This window comes from Toxorhynchites rutilus, chromosome 3 (assembly GCF_029784135.1).
Source record: "Toxorhynchites rutilus septentrionalis strain SRP chromosome 3, ASM2978413v1, whole genome shotgun sequence".
NCBI lineage: Eukaryota > Metazoa > Arthropoda > Insecta > Diptera > Culicidae > Toxorhynchites > Toxorhynchites rutilus.
The window spans coordinates 9,972,554-10,000,449 of NC_073746.1; the positions used below are offsets into that span (position 1 = coordinate 9,972,554).

At 40.7% G+C, this 27,896-nt stretch overlaps 1 protein-coding gene across 11 annotated transcripts in view; it reads left to right on the forward strand.

The window, feature by feature from the left end:
- The window catches only part of LOC129774904 (breast cancer anti-estrogen resistance protein 3 homolog), a 141,886-nt gene that overhangs the window by 104,817 nt on the left and 9,173 nt on the right, over positions 1–27,896 (forward strand). For 6 of the 11 annotated variants that reach the window (XM_055778964.1, XM_055778963.1, XM_055778965.1 and 3 more), the window contains 8 exons: positions 6,676–6,742; positions 14,064–14,306; positions 24,395–24,497; positions 24,589–24,751; positions 24,818–25,845; positions 25,903–26,171; positions 26,226–26,418; positions 26,486–26,699. In XM_055778964.1, coding sequence (XP_055634939.1) covers positions 6,676–6,742; positions 14,064–14,306; positions 24,395–24,497; positions 24,589–24,751; positions 24,818–25,845; positions 25,903–26,171; positions 26,226–26,418; positions 26,486–26,699 — 2,280 coding nt within the window. The remainder of the gene's footprint in view (positions 1–6,675; positions 6,743–14,063; positions 14,307–24,394; positions 24,498–24,588; positions 24,752–24,817; positions 25,846–25,902; positions 26,172–26,225; positions 26,419–26,485; positions 26,700–27,896) is intronic. The other 5 variants (XM_055778962.1, XM_055778966.1, XM_055778971.1 and 2 more) reach the window with 2 other exon arrangements.

The window sequence follows — 27,896 nt, forward strand, 5'->3', positions numbered from 1 at the left end:
TATTAGTCTTATTCTAAGGCATCGTAGCTATTTCGGTGAAATTTCGCTATTTCGGTGAAATAATGTTCGTTTGCAGACTATCACAATCAAGTCGTATTGGTTCTACTGCTCAATCTATCATAGAAGTAATTGAGTCACTGAGAATTATTGAGAGTCATGAAGAATATTAATATTTCATTTCATTTCATTTTTATGATGCGATGTAATGTCGATCTGAATAAGTCTTCGCATGATAATCGCTGCCTCCTCATAATTAATGAATCATCACTATATGGGTGACACTTTCCTCTTTGATTTGATGAAATCTTGCATGAACTTCCGTGTTGATGCATGAAATCTTGCCCTACATGTCGCATTTTCAATTTCGTAGAGTGACTCTCGTTCACAGAAGCAAAAAAAGATTTTTTTTAATCCTCATTTAAATATTCACATTTTTTTTATTAATTCGTTTATTTTTACAGGCTTAGTTACTAAATATTCATATTTAAATTGGATCATTTTCCAGATACTCCGGAAAATTACTTACAAAAACCCGAGATACACATCGGAAACGCAAGCCATATACATACAATGCGACATCAATCTACACCTGCAGCCAAACCAGAATTGTTTTTATGCTTTCCATTACACTTTCCATTTCTACTACGAGTAATTAAAAAAAAAGATTTTTTGACGTAGAACTACGTCTTTCAGGAAGGGTGCCAAATCAGAAAACAGGTCACGTTTTTATGAAATAAAGTTAACGTTAATAACTATTTTCACTGTGAACGAATTCTCATGATTTGCATACCAATCGAATCGGAAATTCTCTAAGATTTGTTTGATATGCTATACATTACAATTTGCTAATCTTTAAACGGTTTAAATTCATGAAAACTGGAACGACTTCTTTTTTTTCCATACATTTGTTCTACCGATTTGTGTGTTAACCCTACCCGTATTTCGAATGCTCGAACTCGAATAACGAATAACTCGAACATTTCTTAACAGATCGGAAAGATGTTTGCATCAATTGATAGGGAATATTTCTACGCGTCTATCACAATTAAAAAATAGTATTTTTCATGAGATCAACAATTGAGTAACTGTAAAATGTCAAGCGTTATTTAAACGCCCTAACTGCGTGCTCCCTTGGCCGAGTGGTTAGCGTCATAACTAACACGCCGGGTGTTCGGGTTCGATTCCCGTTCTGGTCGGGGGAATTTTTCGTCAAAAGAAATTTCCTCCGACTTGCACTGTGTTCACGCGTATTCTAGAGCTTGCCACTCAGAATGCATTCAAGGCGTGTTATTTGGCAAAGAAATCTCAACTAAGTACTAATAAAAATGACGCAAGTAATACTACGTTGAGACGGCGAAGTTCCTCTAGGAACGTTAGTGCCATCGAAGAAGAAGAAGAACTGCCAAGTTCTGATTGGCCCGATTTACGGTTTTCCTAACACGGACTTCAGAATCAATGTGCCTGGGGGAATCCGCATTGCAAATACATTTCAGATACTGGAGGTGAATGAACTTTCGCGGTTCGAGAACTACGTAAACATGAGGTGTGCAATAATTAACAGAGGGAAACGTAAAATACAATAATGGTTTGACAATTCTTCCGTTCACATATTTTGATATTCCTAGGCATCATTTAAACGTAAAAAGACGTTCATTAAATTTATTTGTAACTTTTAACATAATCTATTACAAAAATTTCGATGCTTTCTATAATAATATTCAAAGAAGTAAACAAGGTGATTGTATAATATGAAGGGTGTGTCACATCAAATTGCTTCACGGAAAAAACGCTGTAGAAATTCGCCCAGTAGACCGATCCTTTTGAAAATTTTAGACAGTAAAATAAAAACTATTAAACAATTTTTGGCATTTTCTTTTTATTCATACTTCGAGCCCAAGCCCGTATGCTCGCACCTTCCTCTTTACCCCGTCCATAAGGTTCTGTACAACGTCAGGTTGTAGGTTTTTTGAACAGAAATCCATTTTCTCTTGATGTCCGCCTCCGATTTGACAACTCTTGGGTTCTTCCGGAGGGCCTGCTTCATAATCGCCCAATATTTCTCTATTGGGCGAAGCTCCGGCGCGTTGGGCGGGTTCATTTCCTTTGGCACGAAGGTGACCCCGATGGCTTCGTACCACTCCAACACGTCCTTTGAATAGTGGCACGAAGCGAGATCCGGCCAGAAGATGGTCGGGCCCTCGTGCTGCTTCAATAGTGGTAGTAAGCGCTTCTGTAGGCACTCCTTAAGGTAAACCTGCCCGTTTACCGTGCCGGTCATCACGAAGGGGGCGCTCCGCTTTCCGCAAGAGCAGATCGCTTGCCACACCATGTACTTTTTGGCAAACTTGGATAGTTTCTGCTTACTTGTCCTCTGCGGAGAAGAACAACAGGCCCGGCAGCTGACGAAAGTCCGCTTTGACGTAGGTTTCGTCGTCCATTACCAGGCAATGCCGCTTCGTCAGCATTTCGGTGTACAGCTTCCGGGCTCACGTCTTCCCCACCATGTTTTGCCTTTCGTCGCGGTTAGGAGCCTTCTGAACCTTGTATGTACGCAGGCCCTCCCGCTGCTTGGTCCGCTAGACGAATGAACTTGACAAATTCAGCTTATTGGCGACATCCCGGACCGAACTTCTCGGATCACGTCTAAACTGCTTAACTACGCGCTTGTGATCTTTTTCACTGACGGAGCATCCATTTTTGCCGTTCTTCACCTTCCGGTCGATGGTTAGGTTCTCGAAGTATCGTTTTAGTACTCTGCTGACCGTGGATTGGACGATTCCCAGCATCTTACCGATGTCCCGATGTGACAACTCCGGATTCTCGAAATGAGTGCACAGGATTAATTCACGACGCTATTTTTCGTTCGACGACATTTTTCCAAATTTACGAAAAATTGAGAGTGAAGCATGGCCAACGTGATCTATACACTCTTATCTGATTATAAGCGATAGCTGAAGATATAAATCCTAAAAATTAAATTTCTACAGCGTTTTTTCCGTGATGCAATTTGATGTGACACACCCTTTAATTGCGTAGTTCTACGTCGAAAATATGCGGACGTGTCCTAGATACAACCCCTTACAATTTTTCGACCAGATAGCTAACCCCGCCTTAAGGCGGATTACTGGTTTTGTGGTATAGATAAAAAAAACCGTAAATTTTTAAAATTGCCACTATGTTTTTCGATTCTCATTAAAAAAAGATCTACTAAAGTTTTTTCACGCAATACTACCCCCATTGTCCATCTTACCCGTACCTCCCCTACTCTTATTCAGGTCATCTTGCGTAAAAAAAGCCAGCCTACCTTCTCTCATTCTTTTAGAAATAAATCGGACTAGAAACTGTTGATGTGAATAATAAGTAGGGTAAATGGTCTTGGTTTGTCCAATTTAGGGTGTTTTCACGCAACTAGTAAATGCAAATCGAGTTTTCTTCATGAAAATCTCATACGAGGGTCACTATTTATATTTCGGGAATAGGAACAAAAACAAATAGTTAAGCTGCGAATATATTTTTATTGTTTTTCAAAGTACTCGCCACGATGATCGATACACTTTTGCATGCGCTTAAACCAATTTTCAAAGCATTTATTCCAATCGACACGAGCCTTTTTTTTTAACGATTGTCAAATTATGTGGGATCCAACGTGAACATAATTTTCGCACAACTAAGTGTTCATGTAAAATCGCATATATGCTGGTGGAACTAATGCTTAGGGATGCCTCAATCTCACAATAGGTTACATGACGATCTTGCTTAATCATTTCGTGCACAGCATCGATGTTTTCTGGCACTACAGTCGATTTTGGGCGACCTTCACGAAACTCGTCGGACAGCGAACTACGACCACGATTGAATTCACTATACCACCGATACACAGTGGTTTTTGATGGAGCTTCATCGCCAAAAGTCAAATTAAGTTGATTGACGCACTCTTGTTGTGATAATCCACGTCGAAAGTCGTAAAAAATCATCGCACGAAAATGTTCACGATTCAGTTCCATTTTTTTCCCGATACCAAACTTTCAACTAAATATAAAATAAATAAATAGCGTCCGTATGACAAAATGTTCTGAGTACGTATATCGTCAAAAATGTCAAACTTTACGATGGAACCGTCAGATGGACTCACATGACATCAGTGTTGCCAATTCCCGAAATATAAATAGTGACCCTCGTATAATCAGGACGAGTTTGGGTTTGTAAAAATGCCCCATAAGTTGCTAATAATACCATAAGTCGTTAAAATTATTCAAATATTTATGTTTTTTAACTATTTTCCTCAAAGAGAAATTATGATCTTTGTTTGTCCACCTCTGATCATGGTTTGTCCGAAAAATGATCATGGTTTGTCCAGTTTCAGAAATCATTATTTTTGAATGAAAAAATTGGAATTTAAAAGTAGATGTTGCATTTCTCATTGCTTGAGTTTACTGCCATCATATTGATCCATTCATGAATCCGTAAAAATATACTATAAAAGTACTGTAAATCATGAAGAAGACAACAGACAGTGGACAAACCATGATCACATTTCCGACTGGACAAACCAAAATCATTTACCTTATAACTTCGTGAACCGTACAGCCGTAAGGCGTATAATTCGTATACAACGTGGCAAAAACAGTTATTTTTCTTTCTGTTCAAGATTGTCCCTCGGTGAATTGTACGTACATAATCCACATTAAAATGCTGGACGGCTGTCCGATTCAAAGTGCGATAAGATGTTACTGCATTATCACACATTACCAGTCCTAATGTTCCATGAGAAAATACCGTTGGAAAGCAGGGCTTCCGTGTTAGTTCCCAGTTCCTCATTTCCGGGAAAATACCAACCACGACTGCCACCCACTGTACACACACACACAGTTTATTCGCGCTTCGCTCACTCGCCCCGCGACGCTACGAACCGCACAAAAAGCGCTAACCGGCTTGTTGACTGTTATGCGATGGCGTCACCGAAAGGATTCCAAGTCGTCGTCATCGTCGTCCCATTCGTGCTCTTCCGTGGCGATGGAAAATATTTACATGCAGAACGAAAGCTCCCCGTTCGCCACTAACGTGTCATTTCCGCTATGTCTGCTTCGAGCAGCTCCTTTGTCCGTCCGACACAATGGAGAGACATAATTTTCATTTTCCATGCATCGCTGCTGTTACATTAAACACATACATTACTTGCCGTGCTGTTGCATCTGGATTACCGGTCTCCACCCCCGACTTTCACCCCCCACAAAGTACTTGTAGATTCAGTTCAAAATACACCCAGTTGGATTGCAAAAAAAAAATTAACACAACTTCACTTTTAGCGTTCCATACTCGTTCAAAGTCACGTGGCTAATCCACAAACAGGCGATTACGGGAAATATACAGTCTAATTATTCGAAATGTTGCTCATACACAGAAAATAATTGTTACTGTTTGCAAACTATCACAGATTCCATGTTGTGTCGCGACGACCGCGGATTATGTCTGCCACATTATTGCGATGGATGAATATTATGGAAGGGAACATGGCCGCAATAATGTTAACCACTCGAGAGCCGTATTCGTGGTGCCTGTCAATCGCACGGTTACGCAACAAAGGTTGGGTTCTTTTTTTATGCTTTTTTAAATTGGAGATTTGGAGCCACTGTTTGCCACCATGTCTGTCCGTTGGTGATGAATTCTGGAAACCGATGCGATGAACGACTTTCTGTGAGTCATTCTTGGGGATAGCTTCCAAATGGTGTTGTTTGACAACACAGCCTATTACAAACAACGTTTGTTAGCAGGTCACATTCAGTGGCCTTTTCCAGCCAGATACCCCGGATAAATTGGAATCGTATTCCAACTGTTATTCCGTTTGCCCATTTCGGGTAGAAATAAACAAACAGAGAGTGAAAATCCCATCCTACTACCCCCGAGGTGGCATCATTACATGAGTGGGGGGCAGCACAAGCTAACACAGATGGAGCCAATGCTTCGAATGGGAGGGTGCTTGTTAGTCATGTGACCACAGGGTGTGATGTTTGGAGTTGTGGACAGTCCAATCGATTTTTATCTTTACACAGATATTCGATAGGTTTTTGCCGCTCTTCACTAGTTCGAATAAACTTTTAAATATGAATGAATTGTAATTGTGGTTCACAGCGATCCACCATAATACGACAACGAGGGAACTAACGAGACATCCTCCCACCTGCCGCGATGGTAGAATAATTTTATTGTCCTTCTCGACCGCCGCACCGCCGACTTTTATTGCTATTTCATCGAAACCGAGAGAACTCGCTTACAGATCAAAATTCTGAAGCCACTCGCTTCCCGGGTAGCAACGAGAAAAAACGACAAAATTATACCGCTACAGATTGAATTACATTTAAAAGTCGATTTTCGCCCAATCGATCGTTTTGCTTGTTTGCAATTGGAGCCGGCTCCCACTCACTCGGGGCAGGCACTAAGCTAATGGAACGAACAAAATGATATTATCCTTGGCGAGAGGGCTATTAGCAGTTTCAGCGTACTTTGCTAGCGGGCCTCCTTGGGAGAAATGCTGTTGCTAGGAAGTAATTTAGAGACACCCAGGTTTATGGGATTCGTGCTTCGACTATTCTCTAGCTTTAAAGAATAAGTTCTGTGTGTGTGGGATGATGAGAGGGCTTTAATTAAATTTGTTTTCTTTTTGCACTTTCATTTCAGCAGCTATGAATGTCTGACGGCCGGCAACACTAAGCAAAGTAAAAGTCTGGGCGATCTCTTAGATATGGTAAGTACTGCATACAAATGTTGCTGGAAAAATGCTGGCTATCAGAGTGGAAGCTGGAAAGAGTAAACGGGTTGTGGTGAAATTTATGTTATTTAATCCCATGACACGTAATTACACCTGAGAGACGTCATTCATTTGTTGTGTCATCGTAGACTTTGACGTCTTCGAGACTGTTAGAATTTTCTTCAAACGCTCTGCAGTATATTACTCATGCCTTCATCCTGTTTTGTTTAAAATGTTTCCCCAACATTATCAATAAAAAGTCGCATCGGCTGAACTAATCGGTGTCAACACGCATTTCATTTATATGTTGTCCAAGATTTAATTCAATTCAAATCGATTAGCAAATTTATGTTTCAAGCAGTAACTACGTCAGATACTATATCCAATTTCAATTCTTTAATTCAATTTAAATTTTCAGACACTTTCTCAAGCGCACAAAGCTACGTGATAAGTGTGGGAGAAACCGGGTTTCAGTGGAAATCCAGAGAACTGACAAGATTCATTACTAAAATCGTCCTATCTACGGCTACTACAGTGTGCGAAATAATTATAGCGTACAATGAAAATTTTGTTAAAAAAAATTAGAGGGTTGTATCCAAGACAAGACCGCTTAGGACGTAAGACTACGTATTCGTTTCATTTAATTTGCTTGTTTTTCATTCCGAATATTATTCATAAATGCAAAGAAATCTCATTAATGACTCTTTATTAGATTAGTTCCGGTGAGCTTGAAAAGGGTAAATCATTAACCCTTGGTTTTGTAGAAGAAGTTCTAGAAGCCAGGGTTGTGGAGTCGGAAAATGATTTCCCGACTCCGACACCGAATCCCCACAATTACTACTACCGACTTCGACACCAACTCCAACTCCGACTCCTGCTGAAAAAAAATGAAATAATTCAAAACCAGGTTTTTCATTAGAACGTTTGATTTACAGTTAGACAGTAAAAATACACATTAAAATTTAGAATTACTTTTCCTAAATAAAATATGTCACCCTTCTAAAAAGAGTCGACCGCGAGTCACATCTTTCTTGGTCATCCTTTATTGGCCCACGTTGAGTAAAATTCTGGTTTTGGATAGATGTTAATTGCGGCTAACAATAAATGGTTAGCCGGAAGTGTACTTTCTCTTCCCTCCATGGACCGTACAACTCCATCTGCAATTGAGCATTCTATCTTACTAAGACGGAAAATCAGACTTCTGCATCCCAACAAAAAACTTTCCAGGTGTCAGTTTATCAGGCTGATTTGTTTCAGTTAGGTTGAATCAGGAGCTTCTACAGATCGATCGCTTTGTTCCACTGATTCTCGGTTAGGAAAGTACTCTCATAATTCTATTTTCTAAGTTCAATCAGTTGCTGAATCATGAGATATGTAGGGTAAATGATCTTGGTTTGTCCAATTCAGGGTGATTTCACGCAACTAGTAAATGCAAATCGATTTTTCTTCATGAAAAAAAATACGAGGTTGGGTTTGTTGAAAAGCCTCAAGTCTCTAGTTTCTAATACTACCATAGGGTGTTGAAATTATTCAAAAATATTCATGTTTTTTTTTAAATTTTCCTCAAAGAGAAATTATGATCATGGATTGTCTACCTCTGATCATGATTTGTCCAAAAAATGATCATGGTTTGTCCGGTTTTAGAAATCACTATTTTTGAATTAAAAAATTCGAATTTTCAAATAGATGTTGCATTTCTCATTGCTTGAGATTACTGTAATCATTTTGATCCATTCATAATTTATTTCTTCAGAATACTCCCCTTTATTCCGCGCGGCGAATGACGTGAGATAGCAGATTTTGTCTATTGTGGAAGCCACCTTACTTTTCAGCATAACATGAGGACACGACTTCAAATCTCACCTAAGTGACAATCTATAGTCATGCAACTCACCTGCAGGAATACCGTGACTTGAGTCATCTCATGTCACTCGCCGGGCGGAATAAAGGGGACTGCCTTTTCTTGGGTATTTCAAAAGTGTCCACCTCAACACAATCATCACAGAGAAACTTTATTTCTGCTATGCGTGGAGGACACCATAAACAAACTGCAGCGCGCCAAGCGGTTGCCATAGAAATCATGTGGACAAAACAACATTAGTGAATCGACAACTCATGATCAGAATTGAGGTCATCTAAATGCGTGATATTACATGGTTGAGCTATGTAAATCTGATACAAATGATGTGCATGCATCATGTTTACAAAAGGAGGCGATCTGGCGTAGCGGTAACATCCATACCTCTCACGCTAAGGGTCTCGAGTTCAATTCTCACGCCCGACATTCTTCCGAAATGGAAGGTAAAAGTGACAAACCAGCCAAATGTGTTGAAAGTCACTATAATACAGAAATAAAAAAAAAATGTTTACAATATTTGTAAGTGTTATAATCCAGGAAAGTTCTGAATACGTGCCAAATAATCATCTGGTGATTGATTAAAAATTAACTCAAATGAGGGGCGCATTGATACCAATAGAAGGTGGTTTTTATAATCTCATAAAACATGTGAATCGGTAAAAATATATTATAAAACTACAGTATATCATGAAAAAGACAATTTTATTTATATGTTTTGAAACATTCGTATACCTGATTTGACACAGGTGCTGGACAAACCAAAATCATTTACCTTACTTTTTTAGCGAGTGCCTTGATCTAAAATTGCTTCTTCCCCTGCTCTTCTTTTATGAATTGCATCCGTTTTCGGGGTTCTAGCAGCTATAGCAACTTGCCTCAATTTACTAATCAAGGTAGTATCAAAACGATCATTCAGTCCGTCACGAATCGTCAACTGGAGTGAGTGAACGACGCAACGCATGTGGAAGATCTTGAACATAGCGGCAACTTCATCTATTACGGTATCAAATTAATTTCAACGAATTCATTTCGGTTCTTAACGGATTTGCGCAAATCAACTTTTGACATCGGTCTTTGATTTCTGTATAGGGAGATTAATCTACGAAAAATGTTATATGATTCATTGAGAGTTTTCAAACACATATTATTCAAAATCGTTATTGTGACATATGTTGTGTTGTATACTATTAGACAGGAAGTTTATCCAGCAATTTTTTGCTTGAACACGAACAGAAAATATAGTAAAAAAGTTAAACAATTTGAAGATTAAAATGGGTATGTTTTTTCGATTGCACCAACCACTCGCTTCCCTCCCCGATTCAATGAGCAATTTTAGTTGCCTACATACGGGCGTAAGTTCACATTGTGAGTCGAAACGTGTTATGAATTATTCTCCATTCGCCGGTAATTGGCATTTATCACTTGTTGTATTGCATGTTGTCAATTTGTTCTCGATTCACGTTTTATCGTGTAGGTCTTGCTACTAACAATTTATGTAATGTTGGTCCAGGATATCATGATATCGAGTATGATGTTTGGTACTGTAAAAAATGCAATTGAAGAATTTAACTGGCTGCGGATTTAGAGCTTCGAAAGGGTATACTCACGCCGACTTGGGTACCACATCGATATTCAGCCGCTTCATCTCCTCCAACGATCGCTTCGAGTAGTGGGCCGACGCCAGATCCGGTCAGAACATCGCGTCTTTGCCCTTATGGTATTTCTTGATCCGGCAGCACTTCGTACTATGAATTTCCCCGTTCACGGTCAGTTCAGAGCTAAAGAAGCGCGACTTTCACATCCCCTTCTCGCTGATTGTCAGCCACATCAGCACCTTCTTGGGGAACTTGGTGTGTGAAAAAACTTCACTTCGGAGCTCACTTCCTTCGTGGGTGAAGTAAAATACGAAGTTCGCTGCCAGTCGTTGCCATCCAGGGTGAGATAGGTCTCGTCGTCCATCACCACCGCCACGTCGCGATTCGCCGGGAAAATCGTGAAATAATGAAAAGATGTTGTAGATGTTGGAACGGGCATATTCGGCGTCCACAAAGTGCCGCATGATGTCCGTTTTCGACGCGGCAGGGTACCGTTCTTTGAACGCTTCACTGTTTTCGTCCTCACGGCTAGAGTTCGACTGCCAAATTTTTTTCTGCTGACTCATGAGTTACTATGATTGATGCTGCATGGGTAGTTTCATCAGTGTGTAAGGGTAAACCCATGAAAAATCGGCAAAATTTTTGTCCATCTTCTTAATGCAAACGTTATCATTCCAAACTTCAGGAGAAAATTTTTATATCAGTGAAAAGTATTTCTTCCACTGAACAGCTTGAAAGAGTTTTGATCAGAATTTGAAACCAATATTGAATCCACCTTTGAAGAAAACTGTCCACTGAAGCAGAAAACTTCAAGTAAGGATGCATCTTGGTGGAACAAAAAACTTGAAAAGCTTAGGAAATTATCTAGTAAACTCTTCAATAAAGCAAAAATTACCTCTGATTGAACAGATTACAAAAACTGTCTAACAGAATATAACGAAGAAATCAAGAAATCATGTTCATATGTGAACAGGAAGAAAGTTTACTTTTTGTAGCAAGGCTTCATAAATCCCTTTCTAAGGAACGCACTAACGAACTTGGTAGTCTAAAAAACGAAATGGTAAATATACCACCGACTCCCAGGACACTTAGTATCATGATGGAAACACACTTCCCAGGATCAATCCAATTGACTTCCGAACACGCACAGGTCTTCAATACAGCTCAATCTTGTCCAATCAGAGACGAGAATAGAGCTAAAGAAATGACTAGGGTGGTCTTTACGAAGTCAAGGGTTGAGTGGGCAGTAAATTTCTTAAATCTCTTGAAATCTCCAGGGCCAGATGGAATTTATCCGGTGCTGTTACAAAAAAAAACAAGGATATCACTGACCCCCTTTTGACGGAGATGTTTAGAGCTAGTATGGTACTAAACTACATTCCTAGTAAATAGCGAGAAGTCCGGGTTATATTTATTCCCAAGGCTGGTAAACGTGACAGGACGACTCCCAAAGCGTATAGACCAATGAGTCTAACATCTGTCATCTTGAAAATGATGAAAAAATCATTGATCTCCATATCAAATCCTAATATTTGAACAAGAAACCATTGAACAAATTTCAATTTGCTCACCAAGCAAATAAATCAACTGAAACAGCGCTCCACACGTTATAACAGCTAAATTAATAGGATCTACCCTAACAACGAAACCAACCAGAGGTTGCCCTCAAGAAGAAGTTCTGTCTTCTCTGTTGTGGTCCCTAATTGTCGTAAATGTGGGGTAAATGTGAGTATACTATTTCCAATAGAATGCAAACACCCCTTAACTACACACTCAAATGCAACTTGGAAGGACTTAGTGTTAATCCATCAAAAACAGTCATAACTCCATTTACCAGAAAAAGAAAGTATAAGATCCAATATCATAGATTGAGAGGTGCACAATTAGAGCTTTCAAAGCGACCCAAATATTTAGGTGTCATGCTTGACCAAAAGCTAAATTGGAACGACCAACTGGAGTATGCAATATCTATAGCCCAGACTGCGCTCTGGACTTGCAGTAGTGTACTCGGGAAAAAAGTGGGGACTAAAACCGCGAATGATTCACTGGATTTATTCGGCAATTGTGAGACCCAGACTAACATATGCTTCGCTAGTGTGGTGGCCTAAGACTTCACAAACATAAGCTCAGAAAAAGCTCGATAAACTACAACGTCTGGCATGCTTATCAACAAATGGAGCAAAGCCCAGCGCACCATCTAAAGCCCTAGATGCTCTTTTATACCTTCTACCCTTGCACCAATATGTGTAACCTCAAGGATGAGATTAGAGAGCAATTAGAATCCTGAATTATAATGAATTTATGCGTGAAATATTCGAATATTATTTTTCAAGTAATCCGATTCATCTCATACCATCATACTTATCTCATAGAATGCAAAAGATCTCAATGATCTCAAAGATCTCAAATTAGTTCGATAGATGATAAAAAAACCCATTCTGTGAACATGTACCTCAGGGTTTACCCTTTACTGTTTTTACGTTATATAAGTGAACGTTCAACTATTTTAAAACCTAGCCATATTTTCGCTGACGACGTCCAAATATATTTATGTTCTACTAATCTGTCTATCGAAGAGATGGTTAATATTTTGAATGATGATTTGAAACGAGTTTACAATTGATCCGGTCAAAATCTTCTTCCAGTTAATATAGATAAAACTAAGGCGATGCTCGTATCTTGAAAACGAAGTCGTTTGCCGTTCCCCGGTAGCCTTCTTGGTGGAAATGTTATCGAATATGTTGGCAACTGTACTAATCTTGGTTTTATTATTACATCGCAATAGACACGTGCACTTCGACATCTATGGCTAACATTTAACATGATGAGCACTGAAGTTAAATGAAAGCTTTCCAATTCCTTAGTGTTTCCACATTTTTTATATGGTGCAGAGTTTATACTAAATGCTTCAGTCAGAGCTCTGGATATATTGCGAGTTGCTCTAAACAGTTGTGTTAAATACGTTTACTATTGAGATTAGGTATTCCAGAGTCAGCCACCTTCAAAGGCGGTTACTCGGATGTCCATTTAATGAGTATAATATCTACATAAAAAAATACAAATATTTCGAAGTTCGGGAATGAAAAACTTTACCAAAACGTTGCATTATGGCAATTCACTGTTTGTCACGAGCGTGTATAAAAAAAAAGTTCTATCGGTGGATTTCGGCGAGATAGCCTGGCTTAATGAGGGAAATCAGCAAGTTTAAAAATAAAACAAATTTGTTGATAGATAGAATAATTAAGATTTTTGAAGAGATAGTTGTATCATTTTCGTTGTATTCGCATTAGTATCTGGTTGCGGTAAATTAAAAGGTTCAACCTTATACCGCAATGATCAATAGAATAAAATAAATAAAAAATCGAAATTAGGAAGATGATCACATCAAGGCGAACTACGTAAAGTCAATTAGGAACAGTACGAATGAAGATTAATTCATTACAATCACAGACTTTTTTCGTGTTTTGCTGGAAAAGTTGGAAGGTATTATTTTTTTCATCGAGTTTATTATTCAATGTTGGCGGACAAATAAACACTAAAAAAAAGTCTGTGTACTGCTCATCATGAGTAAATATGGATAAATTCATCCACATCTACGAATATTTCCCTTTAAAGAGGTGTACACAACGTTCACCCAAATTACGTAACAAATAGCTGAAACAGATTTTGAAATTGTTCTCTTAACTATCAACAGTTCGGCTTCTAGCTTCCATTCGCTGGCACCAGCTCTGCGATAATTACTAATGTGCTTCCTTTTGATAATTTTATTCCTCCCCGGCCACGATTTGGTTCCGGGAACATTTTTTTTTTCTCGTGTTTCCATTTCCCTTTGCGGATGACCGAAAAAAACATCCGCCCCACACAGGAAACACCCGACGGTGGCAATGAGGCGGTCGCACTAAAAAAAGCTCTGGAATGGGAACTGTCGCTGGATTCGAGAGATTTACGATCGCACGCCTGGTATCACGGACCGATTCCCCGGCAGCGGGCCGAGGAGATTGTGCAGAAAGATGGCGACTTCCTGGTGCGGGATTGCGTCTCCCAGCCGGGCAACTACGTGCTGACCTGCAAGAGCAAGGGACCGACGCTTCACTTCGTTATCAATAAGGTAGGTGAATGAAAGGAATTTTATATGTTTTGAACTGAATACCAAACTGGTGTTAATTTGGACAGCAAAAATTAAAAAAAAAAAGTTTGCATAAAAACATGCTTGAACCTCCCAACGGTCACAACACATACTCCAGACCAGACGACACCCACAAAACTGCTTTAGCAAATAGTTTCTCTTTTTCCCCCCTCAGAAACCATATCTAACACCAGACCGTTTAGAAATGGAAAGAACAGCCACCAAAAAGTGTAAGCTTTCCGCTTTAGTGTCCTGTCTGTCTCACGAAGCACAGGAGCATCTTTTCATCTGCATCCCAACCCGTCGGGCTACGTGCAGAATGTTTTATTATATGGACTTTATGCACAGTGTGTGTGCGAAGTACATCCACTTGTGCTCTAGGGATTTTCCGTGTCTAGAACCTGTTTTGGGTGCACTTTTTACCGTGCTTTGTGTACGTCCTCCACGCTCGTATTCACCCATATTAACTACCCTTTCTTCAGATGTAAGTACAAAATACAAACGGAAACTGGAAAGAAACACCATTTAGGCTCTCGACGATTTACATGCCGGTGTCTGAAAGGCGAGGTGCCTCTAGAATTAACAGGAAACAAGTAGTGTTCACTTCACATCTCGCCCTCTGTTCCTATGCGACAAGGATCCTTCCCGGATAGAGTAAAGTGCTCTGCTCCACACGAGAGATCAAACTATTATCTTATCACTGTTTGGATTCAAGACGAAGTTTACTATCCATAAGACTCGCTAGGGCTAGAGAGGGTGTAATTCGTAATTCACAGTCCACCCATGAATAAACTTTCCACACAGACATAAATCACCATGGTCACACTCTTTAATCCCCTTTGAGCCAAGCACAGATCACATTCAAAATTGCCTCTCGAAACTTCATCCGCCAAAGCACACTTACTTTCACCCCCAATTTAGGGCCGTTCCGTATAATCGAAATTCATGGACAAACACAGCAAGGATGGTCGTTTTTGTTTGTCCTTTCGACGGAGTTTGTTGTGATGATTGGAGAAGTGCTAGTGGGCGCGGAAAAGGGTGGAGCATTTAAGTTTGTTTGGAAATCCGAAACGGGAGGAAATTAACGAAGCTTGTTCAAATGAGCATTGCCAGTAAATTCGATTAATTTCACATTCACATGTATTGATACGAAAGTTTAATCAAAACATAATCATTGTTGCCATTATGCAGAAATTTATCTCTTTTTTTACCATCCTGATAAAAAAATACTGTAATTTTTTTTAACTAATTCGATTCGATTCGATCATATGAATTCATTGGCACAGTGCGTACTATTAGGTTGGGAAAAAGAAATTTATTATTCTGAATGTCGATAAAATCACAAAAATGATCGAAATTGACCGGTATGTTAGTAGTCATAGCATCGCTCAGGAGTTAAAGATCGACCATAAACAGTTTTTAAACAGCTTTCTTAAAGCTGAACTCAAAAAGAAGCTTGATATCTAGGTGCCACAACAATTAACACCAAAAACATGATGGGTCGAATTTCCATCTGCGAAGCCTTGGCCACACAGAATTTAATCGAGCCATTTTTTAAACGAATGGTTACTGGGGATGAGAAATGGATCACATCCGACAATATTGTACGTGAATGATCGTGATCAAAGCGTGATGAAGCAGCTCAAACGGTGACGACTGGGCCGTTTGAAGCTAGCGATTGACCGTAAACGGCCAGAATTGGCCAACAGAAAAGCTGTTGTGTTCCATTAAGGACAACGCATTGTGGGGTCGCTATTCCGCCGCTGGCAAATCGCCCGAGTTTCGCGGAGCCACACAGCGCACGTCCAACCTGTGGGACTGCTGACGAATGAACTGACGAGCAAGGGAGATGAAAGGCCTCGTTCGGTTCTATGCTAACTGGTGCATTGGTGTGAGTGTAAGCACATCAAGTGACAACTTACGTGCGCACAGCTGAACTGATGGTAGACCCTCATCGGGTTGTCTTGCCTATGCCCCACATCTCCCCTCTTCTCTAAAAAAATGGGTTGTACTGAGGTGATTCGGTAAATTCTACCAAGAAGAAAAAAAAATATATATCAAAACCACACCAAATAATCGTTCCCTTAAATTCACATGAAATGTAAGTGCCATGGGAAAACGTATTTAAACATTTGAATCGGATTATAAAATATCGTACATTAAATCGGAATGTATTGCACTTTGTTCAGATTTATTAACGTACTTGCATAATATATCTGACATATAATGAATTTTGAGTGTATGCTACGCGCAGCTGCTTCCTCCGATGGGCGCTTCTCTTCTGTTTGCTCGATGAACAAATAACCTTCGAAAGGCAAGAGAGAAAGAAAACATTACAGCAAAGGTTCAAAACTTGATATCTTCTGTCCGGGCGGCTTTATCTTATACCTATCACGTTTGCTACAGCTTCGTTCTATCCTTGCAGGCCGCAAGGGCAAAAGTGATAACAGTCAATAGCAGTTATAAAACAAAAAAGGAACTTGGAACGTGATAAACCGTTTGGTTATTGATCAAGTGCACGGCACAGGTTTTTCCCGGGATAATTGAATTAAATTACGTTTGTTGTCCTCGGAATTGTTCGTTACCTCAATTGTCCAACTAATAATTCAACATAGCGGCAATTGCTCCGAACTGAGTATATCAATGCTTCGCAGCGCCCGCTGAAACATTATAAAAATCGGTTTCCTTTGATCGTTAGTAGCTTCGTTTAATACCATACAATAAAACGGATTCAAACTGACGTAACCAAATTATGCAACAATAATTACTATCTCAAATAAACCATCCACGGTCTCTCTCTTATGTGGAGGACAATTTAAATTGGTGATTGACCTTAAACAAGACTGTGTAACAAAAACATAATTTTGGGAATCCTTTTAGAACTGAATCACATCGCTCATGCTGTACCATTCATCGACAGATTTATCACAAATGTACCAATAGTATCGCATTACAAAACTATTACAAATAATCAAGTATTTTGCAGAGCTTTGCTAAATTGCACATGTCGTTACCAAATGTCGAAAAACTGGAATTTAGTTAACAGCGGTTATCCCAACTCGCGCTTTTTTCTTAATTTCTCCATTCGTGGTTCTCCCAACTCACGTTGCGCTCCAAGTTTGAATGTCATAAAAGTGCGGTTATCCCAACACGCTCTTGTTTTTGTTAAATTGTTACATGTGTGGTTATCCCAACTCACACGACACTGTTGCTAAGTGGGCAAAAACTATTTCTTCTTCTTTTTCTTTTTTCGCTCATATCGTATTGTATGCCATGTTGTCTAACAATGTGTGGTCATCCCGAGCTCACACGAACGTTGAAACTAATCACAATTCATGCGAGCTGTGCCGTATTGCCGGCTCGGACGCCGCCGAAGCTCACCGCCTTCAAATGGACAGACCAGGTAAACGACAAAGTCCTAAACGGGGGGGCTGGTTATGGTTGACGAAAGCTATGCGTCTGTCGCTGCGTTAGGGGAAAGCGAAATCCCATTAAAAATCTAACCACTTTGGACGCATTTCGCAAAACCGAGAGTTGTGTGAAAGTCACCTTACGCTGACTGAATAAAAATCAGCAACCGACGACTTTGACCGTATATCACTCGTCATTCTTCCACCGTGCACACTTCGAAGACGTCAGCAACTGGTACAACAGCATCAGCAGGGGAATCACAGTACAAATAGTCTATTTTTGATTGAAAACAACGAGAAAACAGTTTTCGGTGAACATGCACTTTTACTTCACCGTGCAAACACATGCATCACAGTCCCACACACAGGCAGGCAACGTAATTGTTCTCGTATCGGACGTATCGGAAGTTTTTTGCGTTTTCCTTCTGCTCCACTGACGGGTTGAGTGTGCGCCTGGTTCGAAATATTTTATCTCTTGCCCCGTTTCGTTCTACTGTGGTCATTAGTCATCGCATCCACAACGTCTCACACTATCACTGTATCAAGAACATCCTCTCGTGAACAACACAAAAATATATATGACATCACTGCGTTCCTCCGATTATCCCGTTCGTACCGGATCACCGTTGCATACGCGCGGAAATATTTGAAGGGAACTAAGGAATTACCATCATTTTTCACGAACTGCAGCTCATCGTCGATATGTGAGAAGTCACCCAATGTATTGTCCTCGGCCATGCTTATCAGGTCGTCACTGGAGAACCTCGCATTCGTCGACCGTTGCTCGTCACTTTTCCAACAAGGTGCTTTTTCCCTGATTGCGCCACGTCGAAAATTCGATGTGATGGATCAGAAGCGGGTAAGCATCAGCTCCCGCTCCTGGCAGGATCGCCAAATGTGGGGTCGCTATTCCGCCGCTGGCAAATCGCCCGAGTTTCGCGGAGCCACACAGCGCACGTCCAACCTGTGGGACTGCTGACGAATGAACTGACGAGCAAGGGAGATGAAAGGCCTCGTTCGGTTCTATGCTAACTGGTGCATTGGTGTGAGTGTAAGCACATCAAGTGACAACTTACGTGCGCACAGCTGAACTGATGGTAGACCCTCATCGGGTTGTCTTGCCTATGCCCCACACGCATGGCCACACACGTCTGTAGTGACTCGCCAGAAACCTCAGGAGCTTGGTTGGGAAGTTTTAATGTATCCACCATATAGTTCAAACCTGGCGAGTACTAACTTACTTTTTCTCGCAATGCAAAACAAGAGAAGATTGTGAACATCGATTACTAGAGTGTTTTACCAAAAAGGACCAACGCTTCTATGAAAGAGACATTGTGAAGCTACGTTTAAAATGGCAACAAATTTAACAACAAAATGGTGTATATTTGACCCAAATCGGACAATCCGAAACGTCTTAGGTAAAGCTTTGAATTTCACGTAAAAATGATGGATTTCTTTTTCCCCAACCTAATATTTAGTTTCCATTTTTTTTGTCTGACATTGATCACGGTAAAGTCCGGTTCATCTGTAATTCTATTCATAGTCATGGTTGGATCAAGCCGGGATATTTTCTTCAACTTTCGTACATTTTTGTAAGAAGCATAATATTTGCATTCACCATTGCTGATCATTTTGGCGAAACCGATCATTCGTGTAAATGTCCGTACTTACATCTCAGTACGTTTCTTCGAACAATATTCACAACGAATGTTTTTTTTTCTTTTACAGAAACAAATCAAACCAAAATGCATGGGCTCTGCGGGAAACTCAGCTCGATCAAGAGCTGCCCCGATTGTCATACAGAATCTATTTTTCGTTAGCAGTCTTAATACTTTCCAAAAACGAAGCAGTATTGTCACGCAGAAAATAACAAACCTTGGAAATTGACATTTTGTGCAGATCATTGTGCATCATTGGGTTCTAATCAGTGCTGAAAATATTCACGTTCACGACATTCAAATTCGACGAATTTCTGCCTTCCCTGTATTGATAACCTACTGCTCAAGCGAGAATCGATAAATATGAAACAACACTATCAATGAACCCCAGTGGAATGAACATCAACATCAGCTTGCCATGAAGTTTTTTCATTTTTCATTTGCATCTTCCTTTTCGTCATGGTATTCGTAAGGTCGAAAATGAAGATCATTGCGTGTTTGTGAAAATCAAAGCATAAAATTCAGCGTTTCCAATTGAGAGTGAAATCGATTGATGATAAAGGATGGCAATTCATCACACAAAATTCTTGTTTTTGGCGACTTTGGCAATGGAATGTATAGAATAACTCTTGCTACGTTTTATGAATCTACTCACTAACGTTCGTGATAATCACCTGAAATTATTGACAGTAATGAAAGTGCCTGAATGCAGGCTTTTCGAAATTCGTTCATGCTGTTTTCGATCAATATACCAGACAAAATTCACGCGTCTCGACTTTTGTGCTATACTCATTATGGCAGATATGGTGTTGAGTTTTAAACAAAAGAGAATTCATCCGATACTGGGAAAAATCTAATTCCTTCACTCGTGAATAAATTTTGATAATTTGTGGCACTGGTTCTTATATATCTTTTATCCAAAATCCGGAGTTTCCATCATGGCCCTTATCTCTACGGGATTCGTTCGTTTAGAAGGTTCTCATCATTATGACTGGAATTTGAGAATCAACACCGCATAGTGCTCATCATATTTGACTGTAACTTTATCCTTTCATACTTTCCGGTGTTGTCCAAATCTGGAACTACAACTTTCCTAACGTGATAAAGGGATTATCCTTCGAGCGAACCTATATTAAACTTTTCTCTTATGAAAATCATTCATATTTTTTTTCTCTTATGAAAATGAAGTCTTCCATCTTCCAAAATTTCCAGTGCTCCCGTCACCGAGTGGTTAGCGTCCCACACTACATTGCCGGGGGTTCGGGTTCGATTCCCGTTCTGCCCGGGGGATTTTTCGTCAAAGAAAATTCTTCCGCCTTGCACCGTGGTCACGCGTATTCCAGAGCTTGCCACTCCGGAGTACAGTCAAGGCGTGTTATTCGGCATAGAAAGCTCAACCAAGTTATTAATAAAAATGACGCAAGTAATGGTACGTTGAGATGGCAAAAGTTCCACTCGAACGTTGTTGCCATCCAAGAAGAAGAAGATCTTTCAAAAGTTACGAAGCACCGTGCAATAAATGAGAAAGGCAGTATATACACGATTTTTATGCCAACTAATCTTAGGAGTGGGTAGCACCATCTCAATTAGCAGTGAAACGTTGTGGGTCATTTTAGCACCTTTGCATATCTAAAATCTTGAATGCTCGGATAACAAAATGTGAATCACGATTAAGTCATCAATCCAGATAAATTATCAGCTGGAGAACACTGGAATTGATTCAATGACTTGAATTAATATTTATGAATATGTAGTTACAAGAGACAAACAAGAGAGTTCGATGGATTTTCATTATCGAACGATGATTCAACGCAGCTAGGGCAACGTCATATCGTCAACGTCAATGTCGATATCGTGAGCTGTGCCAACAATTCATGGTCGGCATGTACGCGAAGGTAGGGGACGAACGACTGCGATTCCTACGACACAATCCACAGAAGCAGCATGATGACGAATGATTCGTGTACAACTCTGGAAAGTACAAGAACATACGAATTTATTGTGTGTGATTGCGTATTCGTGTTGTTATTTTAACAGGGAACTGTTTAAATCGATCGAGAATCTGGGCTCTGCAAAACACAGATCATCATTTTTTTCCTGCCAAAATGATTTCGGTCGATGTGGATAATGGGCTTGCGTCTGACTATGATTTTTGTGCTAGGGATTCTCAAAATAAATCTTTCGCACATATCTTGCTATCATCAGTATTTTAAACTAATCGGTATGCTTTAGTAGCAATTCATACAACACACCACACTGGTGCACCATCTAAGAACTGTATCGAAAAGTAATTAGAAACTTTTATAATGATTCTACTCAAAAATGGGTGAACTTGTTTTAGTGTGCATGCAAGCAAAAGTTTGTTCACATGTCAACAAAAGTTGGTGCAATCGATGCATTCCGTTTAAGTTGTTCGTTTTCGCTATAACTAGAATTGATCATGAGACAAGAAAGAAAATACTGCACACTTGGTGTAATGAAAAGTGGGCTACCTTCAACCAATTCGCAAAACGGTTGAAAGTGCCCCACATAAGTGTGAAAAATATCATCCACAAATATGACTACGAGTTCTCCTTGGATGATATGCATAGATCCGGATCTGATTCCGATGTCAGCCGATGTTGGATCGTACAGTAGTGACTTACATCAAACGACACCGATCGGTATCAATGCGAGATTTGGCCTAAAATTTTAAACTAGCATTGGAATGATTAAAAAATCAAGACCAGGAACTCCTCGAAGACATACAAAAAACGGAAGGTGCCTAAAAATCCGCAGAACAACAATCTCGAGCTGAAACAAGGGCACGAAAACTGTATAAAGGGTGTGTCAAATTGCATCACGGAAAAAACGCTGTAGAAATTCGCCCAGTAGACCGATCCTTTTGAAAATTTTAGACAGTAAAATAAAAACTATTAAACAACTTTTGTCATTTTCTTTTTATTCATACTTCGAGCCCAAGCCCGTATGCTCGCACCTTCCTCTTTACCCCGTCCATATGGTTCTGTACAACGTCAGGTTGTAGTTTTTTTTTGAACAGAAATCCATTTTCCGCCTCCGATTCCAGTCCGCCTCCGATTTGACAACTTTTGGGTTCTTCCGGAGGGCCTGCTTCATAATCGCCCAATATTTCTCTATTGGGCGAAGCTCCGGCGCGTTGGGCGGGTTCATTTCCTTTGGCACGAAGGTGACCCCGTTGGCTTCGTACCACTGCAACACGTCCTTTGAATAGTGGCACGAAGCGAGATCCGGCCAGAAGATGGTCGGGCCCTCGTGCTGCTTCAATAGTGGTAGTAAGCGCTCCTGTAGGCACTCCTTAAGGTAAACCTGCCCGTTTACCGTGCCGGTCAACACGAAGGGGACGCTCCGCTTTCCGCAAGAGCAGATCGCTTGCCACACCATGTACTTTTTGGCAAACTTGGATAGTTTCTGCTTGCGAATCTCCTCCGGAACGCTGAATTTGTCCTCTGCGGAGAAGAACAACAGGCCCGGCAGCTGACGAAAGTCCGCTTTGACGTAGGTTTTGTCGTCCATTACCAGGCAATGCGGCTTCGTCAGCATTTCGGTGTACAGCTTCCGGGATCGCGTCTTCCCCACCATGTTTTGCCTTTCGTCGCGGTTAGGAGCCTTCTGAACCTTGTATGTACGCAGGCCCTCCCGCTGCTTGGTCCGCTGGACGAATGAACTTGACAAATTCAGCTTATTGGCGATATCCCGGACCGAACTTCGCGGATCACGTCTAAACTGCTTAACTACGCGCTTGTGATCTTTTTCACTGACGGAGCATCCATTTTTGCCGTTCTTCACCATCCGGTCGATGGTTAGGTTCTCGAAGTATCGTTTTAGTACTCTGCTGACCGTGGATTGGACGATTCCCAGCATCTTACCGATGTCCCGATGTGACAACTCCGGATTCTCGAAATGAGTGCACAGGATTAATTCACGACGCTCCTTTTCGTTCGACGACATTTTTCCAAATTTACGAAAAATTGACAGTGAAGCATGGCCAACGTGATCTATACACTCTTATCTGATTATAAGCGAAAGCTGAAGATATAATTCCTAAAAATTAAATTTCTACAGCGTTTTTTTCGTGATGCAATTTGATGTGACACACCCTTTAATCGGCTACTGGAGAAGGTTCTTATATGGCAAGCTATTTGTACTTGTGGCCTGCGGTCTCCTGTTTTCTTCGCAAAAAGTACAATCAATGCTCAAATTTTTAAAGATAAATGCTTGAAGAAAAATTTGCTGCCCCTCTATAAAAAGCATCAGTCTTTCCCTCTCTTCTGCCCGGATTTGGCATCTGCACATTACGCTTAGCCAGAATTACAGTGGCTCTCAGACAATAATACCCAATCCGTCGAGAAAAACTTCAATCCACCATATTGTCCAGAGCTCCGACCAATTGAACGTTTTCGGGCCATTTTGAAAAGGATCTTCAAGAAGGAAGAGACAGTTTCCCAAACCATGGAAGAATTCAGAATTTATTTTTTATTATTCGTTTCTCACTCATGGAAGCGGGAAAACAAGTGAATGAGAGATTGGAGTGGAATTTCATAAAATCTGACATGGAAAATATAGCAAATATGATATTTTCTAGCGATCCGGCTGGGATACATTTCGCCAATGGTTAGGGTGAAGTAGGATGTGAATTACGGAAACCAAGCACATTCTGTTAATGATATGTTTATTGACTCAAAAAAGAACAAAATCATAAATGTTCACAACAACTTCTAGAAGACAAGCATGTAATATAATAAAAAACACTCTGAATAGCAAAGCTTTTTTTTTAAGAACGCATGCTGTAAATGTGATATGTTTTGTTCTCCGGAGACACATTTGTTGCCAAATATGTTCTCCTTCGAATTATATATTCCTCAGACAACTTGCAGTTGATTCGAACAGGAATCATCATTATCTCAAACTTTTCCCATTACTTTAGCTTACTCATATTCTTCAATCTTTCCGTTTCGTTTTTTTTTTCTCCTCCCATTGCCAGCTGCTAATCCAACCCGAAACCGTATACGAGAGAGTACAATATCAGTTCGAGGACGATGCCTACGACACAGTTCCTGATTTAATAACTTTTTATGTGGGCTCAGGTGAGAAACGACCCATAATGAGATCACAGTCAATATTACCCCGTTCCGTCTCCCCTGATTGATGTTTGGTAACTCTTTTTTATATTCACAGGGAAAGCTATTTCGGCTGCTTCAGGAGCACGGATTCAGTTCCCCTGCAACCGGATCTATCCACTTTCATTCTACGCTTCCAAATATGGGCAGCAGGTGGGAGGCATCCGAGGGCCAAGCCCTCTCAATTCCCCCTCACCGGTACCATCATCTCCGGGCTTTAGGTATGCACAAACAAATTGATCGATTGATACTTCGTTCTTCGATTAATCTCACTTCTCTGCCACAAGGTATAACCCGTACACACAGCAACCGAACACATATCGAAGCCCAATTTCTTCGCCACCCCGCACCAAACGGGAAACGCCCCCGCGTTTACCGTCAAAGAAACAACGCTCTCAATCTCTTACCCCACTCCACGGCGCACAAGCTGCCCAGCAGCGATACTGCAGTGCCGATGGTGTGATACAAACCAATGGTTCTGGGAACAAAACCATTCCGAAACCTTCCAGGCTGGCGGGATCCACGGAAAAGTGCAACAGTGCTGACGGAGTCATTCAAAACGATTCGACGGCTCGATCGACGCCCACAGATGAAAAATGCTCCAGCGCAGATGGAGTCGTCAAGACCCAAACCTTAACCCGATCGGGAACCGCAGATCAGGCGCTGAAGTTTAACTCCCAATCACTGCCACGATCGAACAGTTTAAGATCATCGCACGGAATAATGGGCTCGCGTACTTCCAGCATCAACAAGGAACCAAGTGAGCACTCATTGAGTCCATGCATGGAGCAGAAGCAATTCGCGGAAGCCGAAGAGGAAACCGAGCAGCCACCCAGTCCCCCGCCAAAACCGATACGAGGCGTTCACCGGAACGATTCCATCAAGGAGGCAGATCTACATGGACAAATACACCGTATGGGTTCGTACCATCCAAGTGGATCGGATTCCGGCAATGGCTCCGGTGACTCGGCACAAAGCTCCGCTGCTGGCGAGGAAATTGTTCTACAGCATCGTGGAGGAGTGATATTGAAGAATCCTCGTTTTATCCCCAACTCGTTGTCCTCCATCACGTTGCGATCGTATGCGGACTTTGATCCGCTGGCCGCTGAAGAGGCGCTCATGTCGATGAACATTCCTGCGTTCGAGCAGATCTCGCGTTTCGATCTGGAGAATTTTAACACACTTATGCTTCCGTTCTGTGAATACAAACCGCTCGATAGCGGTACACTCAACACATTCCGGATGATGCTCAGCGAAACCGGTTCGAGGGTGATTGCGACCCACCTGACGAGGGTGGATATTGGGTTGATATTAGGTAAGTCTAGGGAACCCCATTTTGTTCCGTTTTGTGCCTAATTTGATTTCGTTGCAGAAAAAGATGACGACAGGAGTGACAACCCACTGAACTGTACCGGTTTGGAGCTGATAACGCTGGAGCATGGCAGACAATTCCGACTCGATCTGATCGAACGCACCGAATGTATGAAGTTGCTGGTGGCTGTTACCATTTTGACCTGCCAGGACGATCTTGAGCGGGCTGAAACACTGAACAAGTGGATCCAAATTGCGGTGGAAACGAAAACTGCCCTCGGTAATCTGTTTGGTTTCTGTGCAATCATGCTAGGATTGTCGATGCCACAGGTAAGGTCGTTTGTGGTGGTTATAGGACAAAGAAACATGACTTTTTTTTTGTAGATTCAAAAACTGGAAACAACGTGGCACACATTGCGCCAAAAGTACACCGACAGTGCATTTAATTTTGAGGCGAAGCTACGACCTACTCTGAACAGCATGAACGATTGTTCGAACCCGCAGGCGCCGAACACGACGATACCGCACATACTGCCATACATATTGGTTAAGGATCGCACAATCAACGACGTACAAAGTATGACTATAAAAACTGGGTTGAGGTCAAAATCCTAATTTGAAATAATTCGGGTCTTATCTCTCAGCAGATCCCTCGCAGACGACACAGAATTCATCCCTAGTGGCAAGTTGTATTACCCCGTGGGAAACGAATACTCAGGACTTTGGATTTTCCATACTGTTTGCTCATCTGGATTCGGCCAGAAGTTTCATCAACAATATTTCCCTATACAGGAAGAACGCACAGACCATTATGCAGGACACGAGCCGGCTCGATACACTGCTGGAGGATGCGTTCAGGTATGGATTGGTTTTTGTTTCGCTGATTATTATTTTCATTCGAAATAACTGCAAATATTCAACCTCTTGTGAGAACCTTTTTCAAAGTTGCTACTCGAAATCATAAACATTCCTAATCAAAATAGAGCGTGATTGGCTGTTACAGTGTTGAGCTTAAGCTTGGGTAGCGTGAAATTGCTCAAAGAACACACCGAATGATGCTTGGGAGTAGCAAATCATTCTTATTGTGCATGTTTCGGTGGATCGAGCTTTAAATAGTCAATAACGACGCCGGTCACGTCCTTACAGTTACCAGAGGATTTTTGATAATTGGGTAAATTGGCGTCAATTCATAAAATCTGGAAGGTCATGCTTGTTTACCAAATCAAAACCTTGTCAGGAACTTATGAGGAGTTATCGGACGAATAGTAAATGCAGCTTACAAGCAGTATGAGTCATTTGAAGAACTTAAACGAGCAGTATCTTCTGCGTAGAATGAGATACACACTATAACACGAGATACACAAAATAGCCCCGAATGGGTTATTTGAACTGATTGGGAACTAAAGATGACCTACGAATTAGAAACTCATTGTAATTCATGTAGAATTGAAGTTAACTTTGTAAATAAGTGAGAGTTTTTCCATCTGGTTCTATAGTTATGAAACACTGGTAATTTAGTTTTTTTTTAATGTTTCGCGGCTGAACACAACAATATAGTTGAAATGGCCAGTCTTATACATGAAGATAGTTATTGTATTCTACACAATATACTTCAATTCAACCAACTTCTTACATATCTCTGGAAACTCAGATAAAATGAGTGGTTCTCTAGTTGTGAAACGCAGTGTATAAATATGTACACCGTGATGCGTTTTTCTAACACGGACTAGAGCGATTTGCCAAATCATGAAATCAGAATTTGGTCAATATTCGTTACGCGATCGACATTGTAGTTTTTCATCTAATTTGTAACCCTTCTGTGTTACCGAAAACGAGATCCTACCTCAGAGCGCATCGGTGTTTCTATTAAAAATGTACAATCTTTGCAACAAAAACTTTCAAAGCAAAATGGATTTCACGATCATATGTCTGCACTTTTGAAGATCACATTTAGTAAGAATTCAGTAAGAATGAAATCGACAGTGTTTTTTTCTATATTTACTAGCTGACCCGGCAAACTTCGTCCAGTCCAAAATTTGTTTTTCGTTATCACAT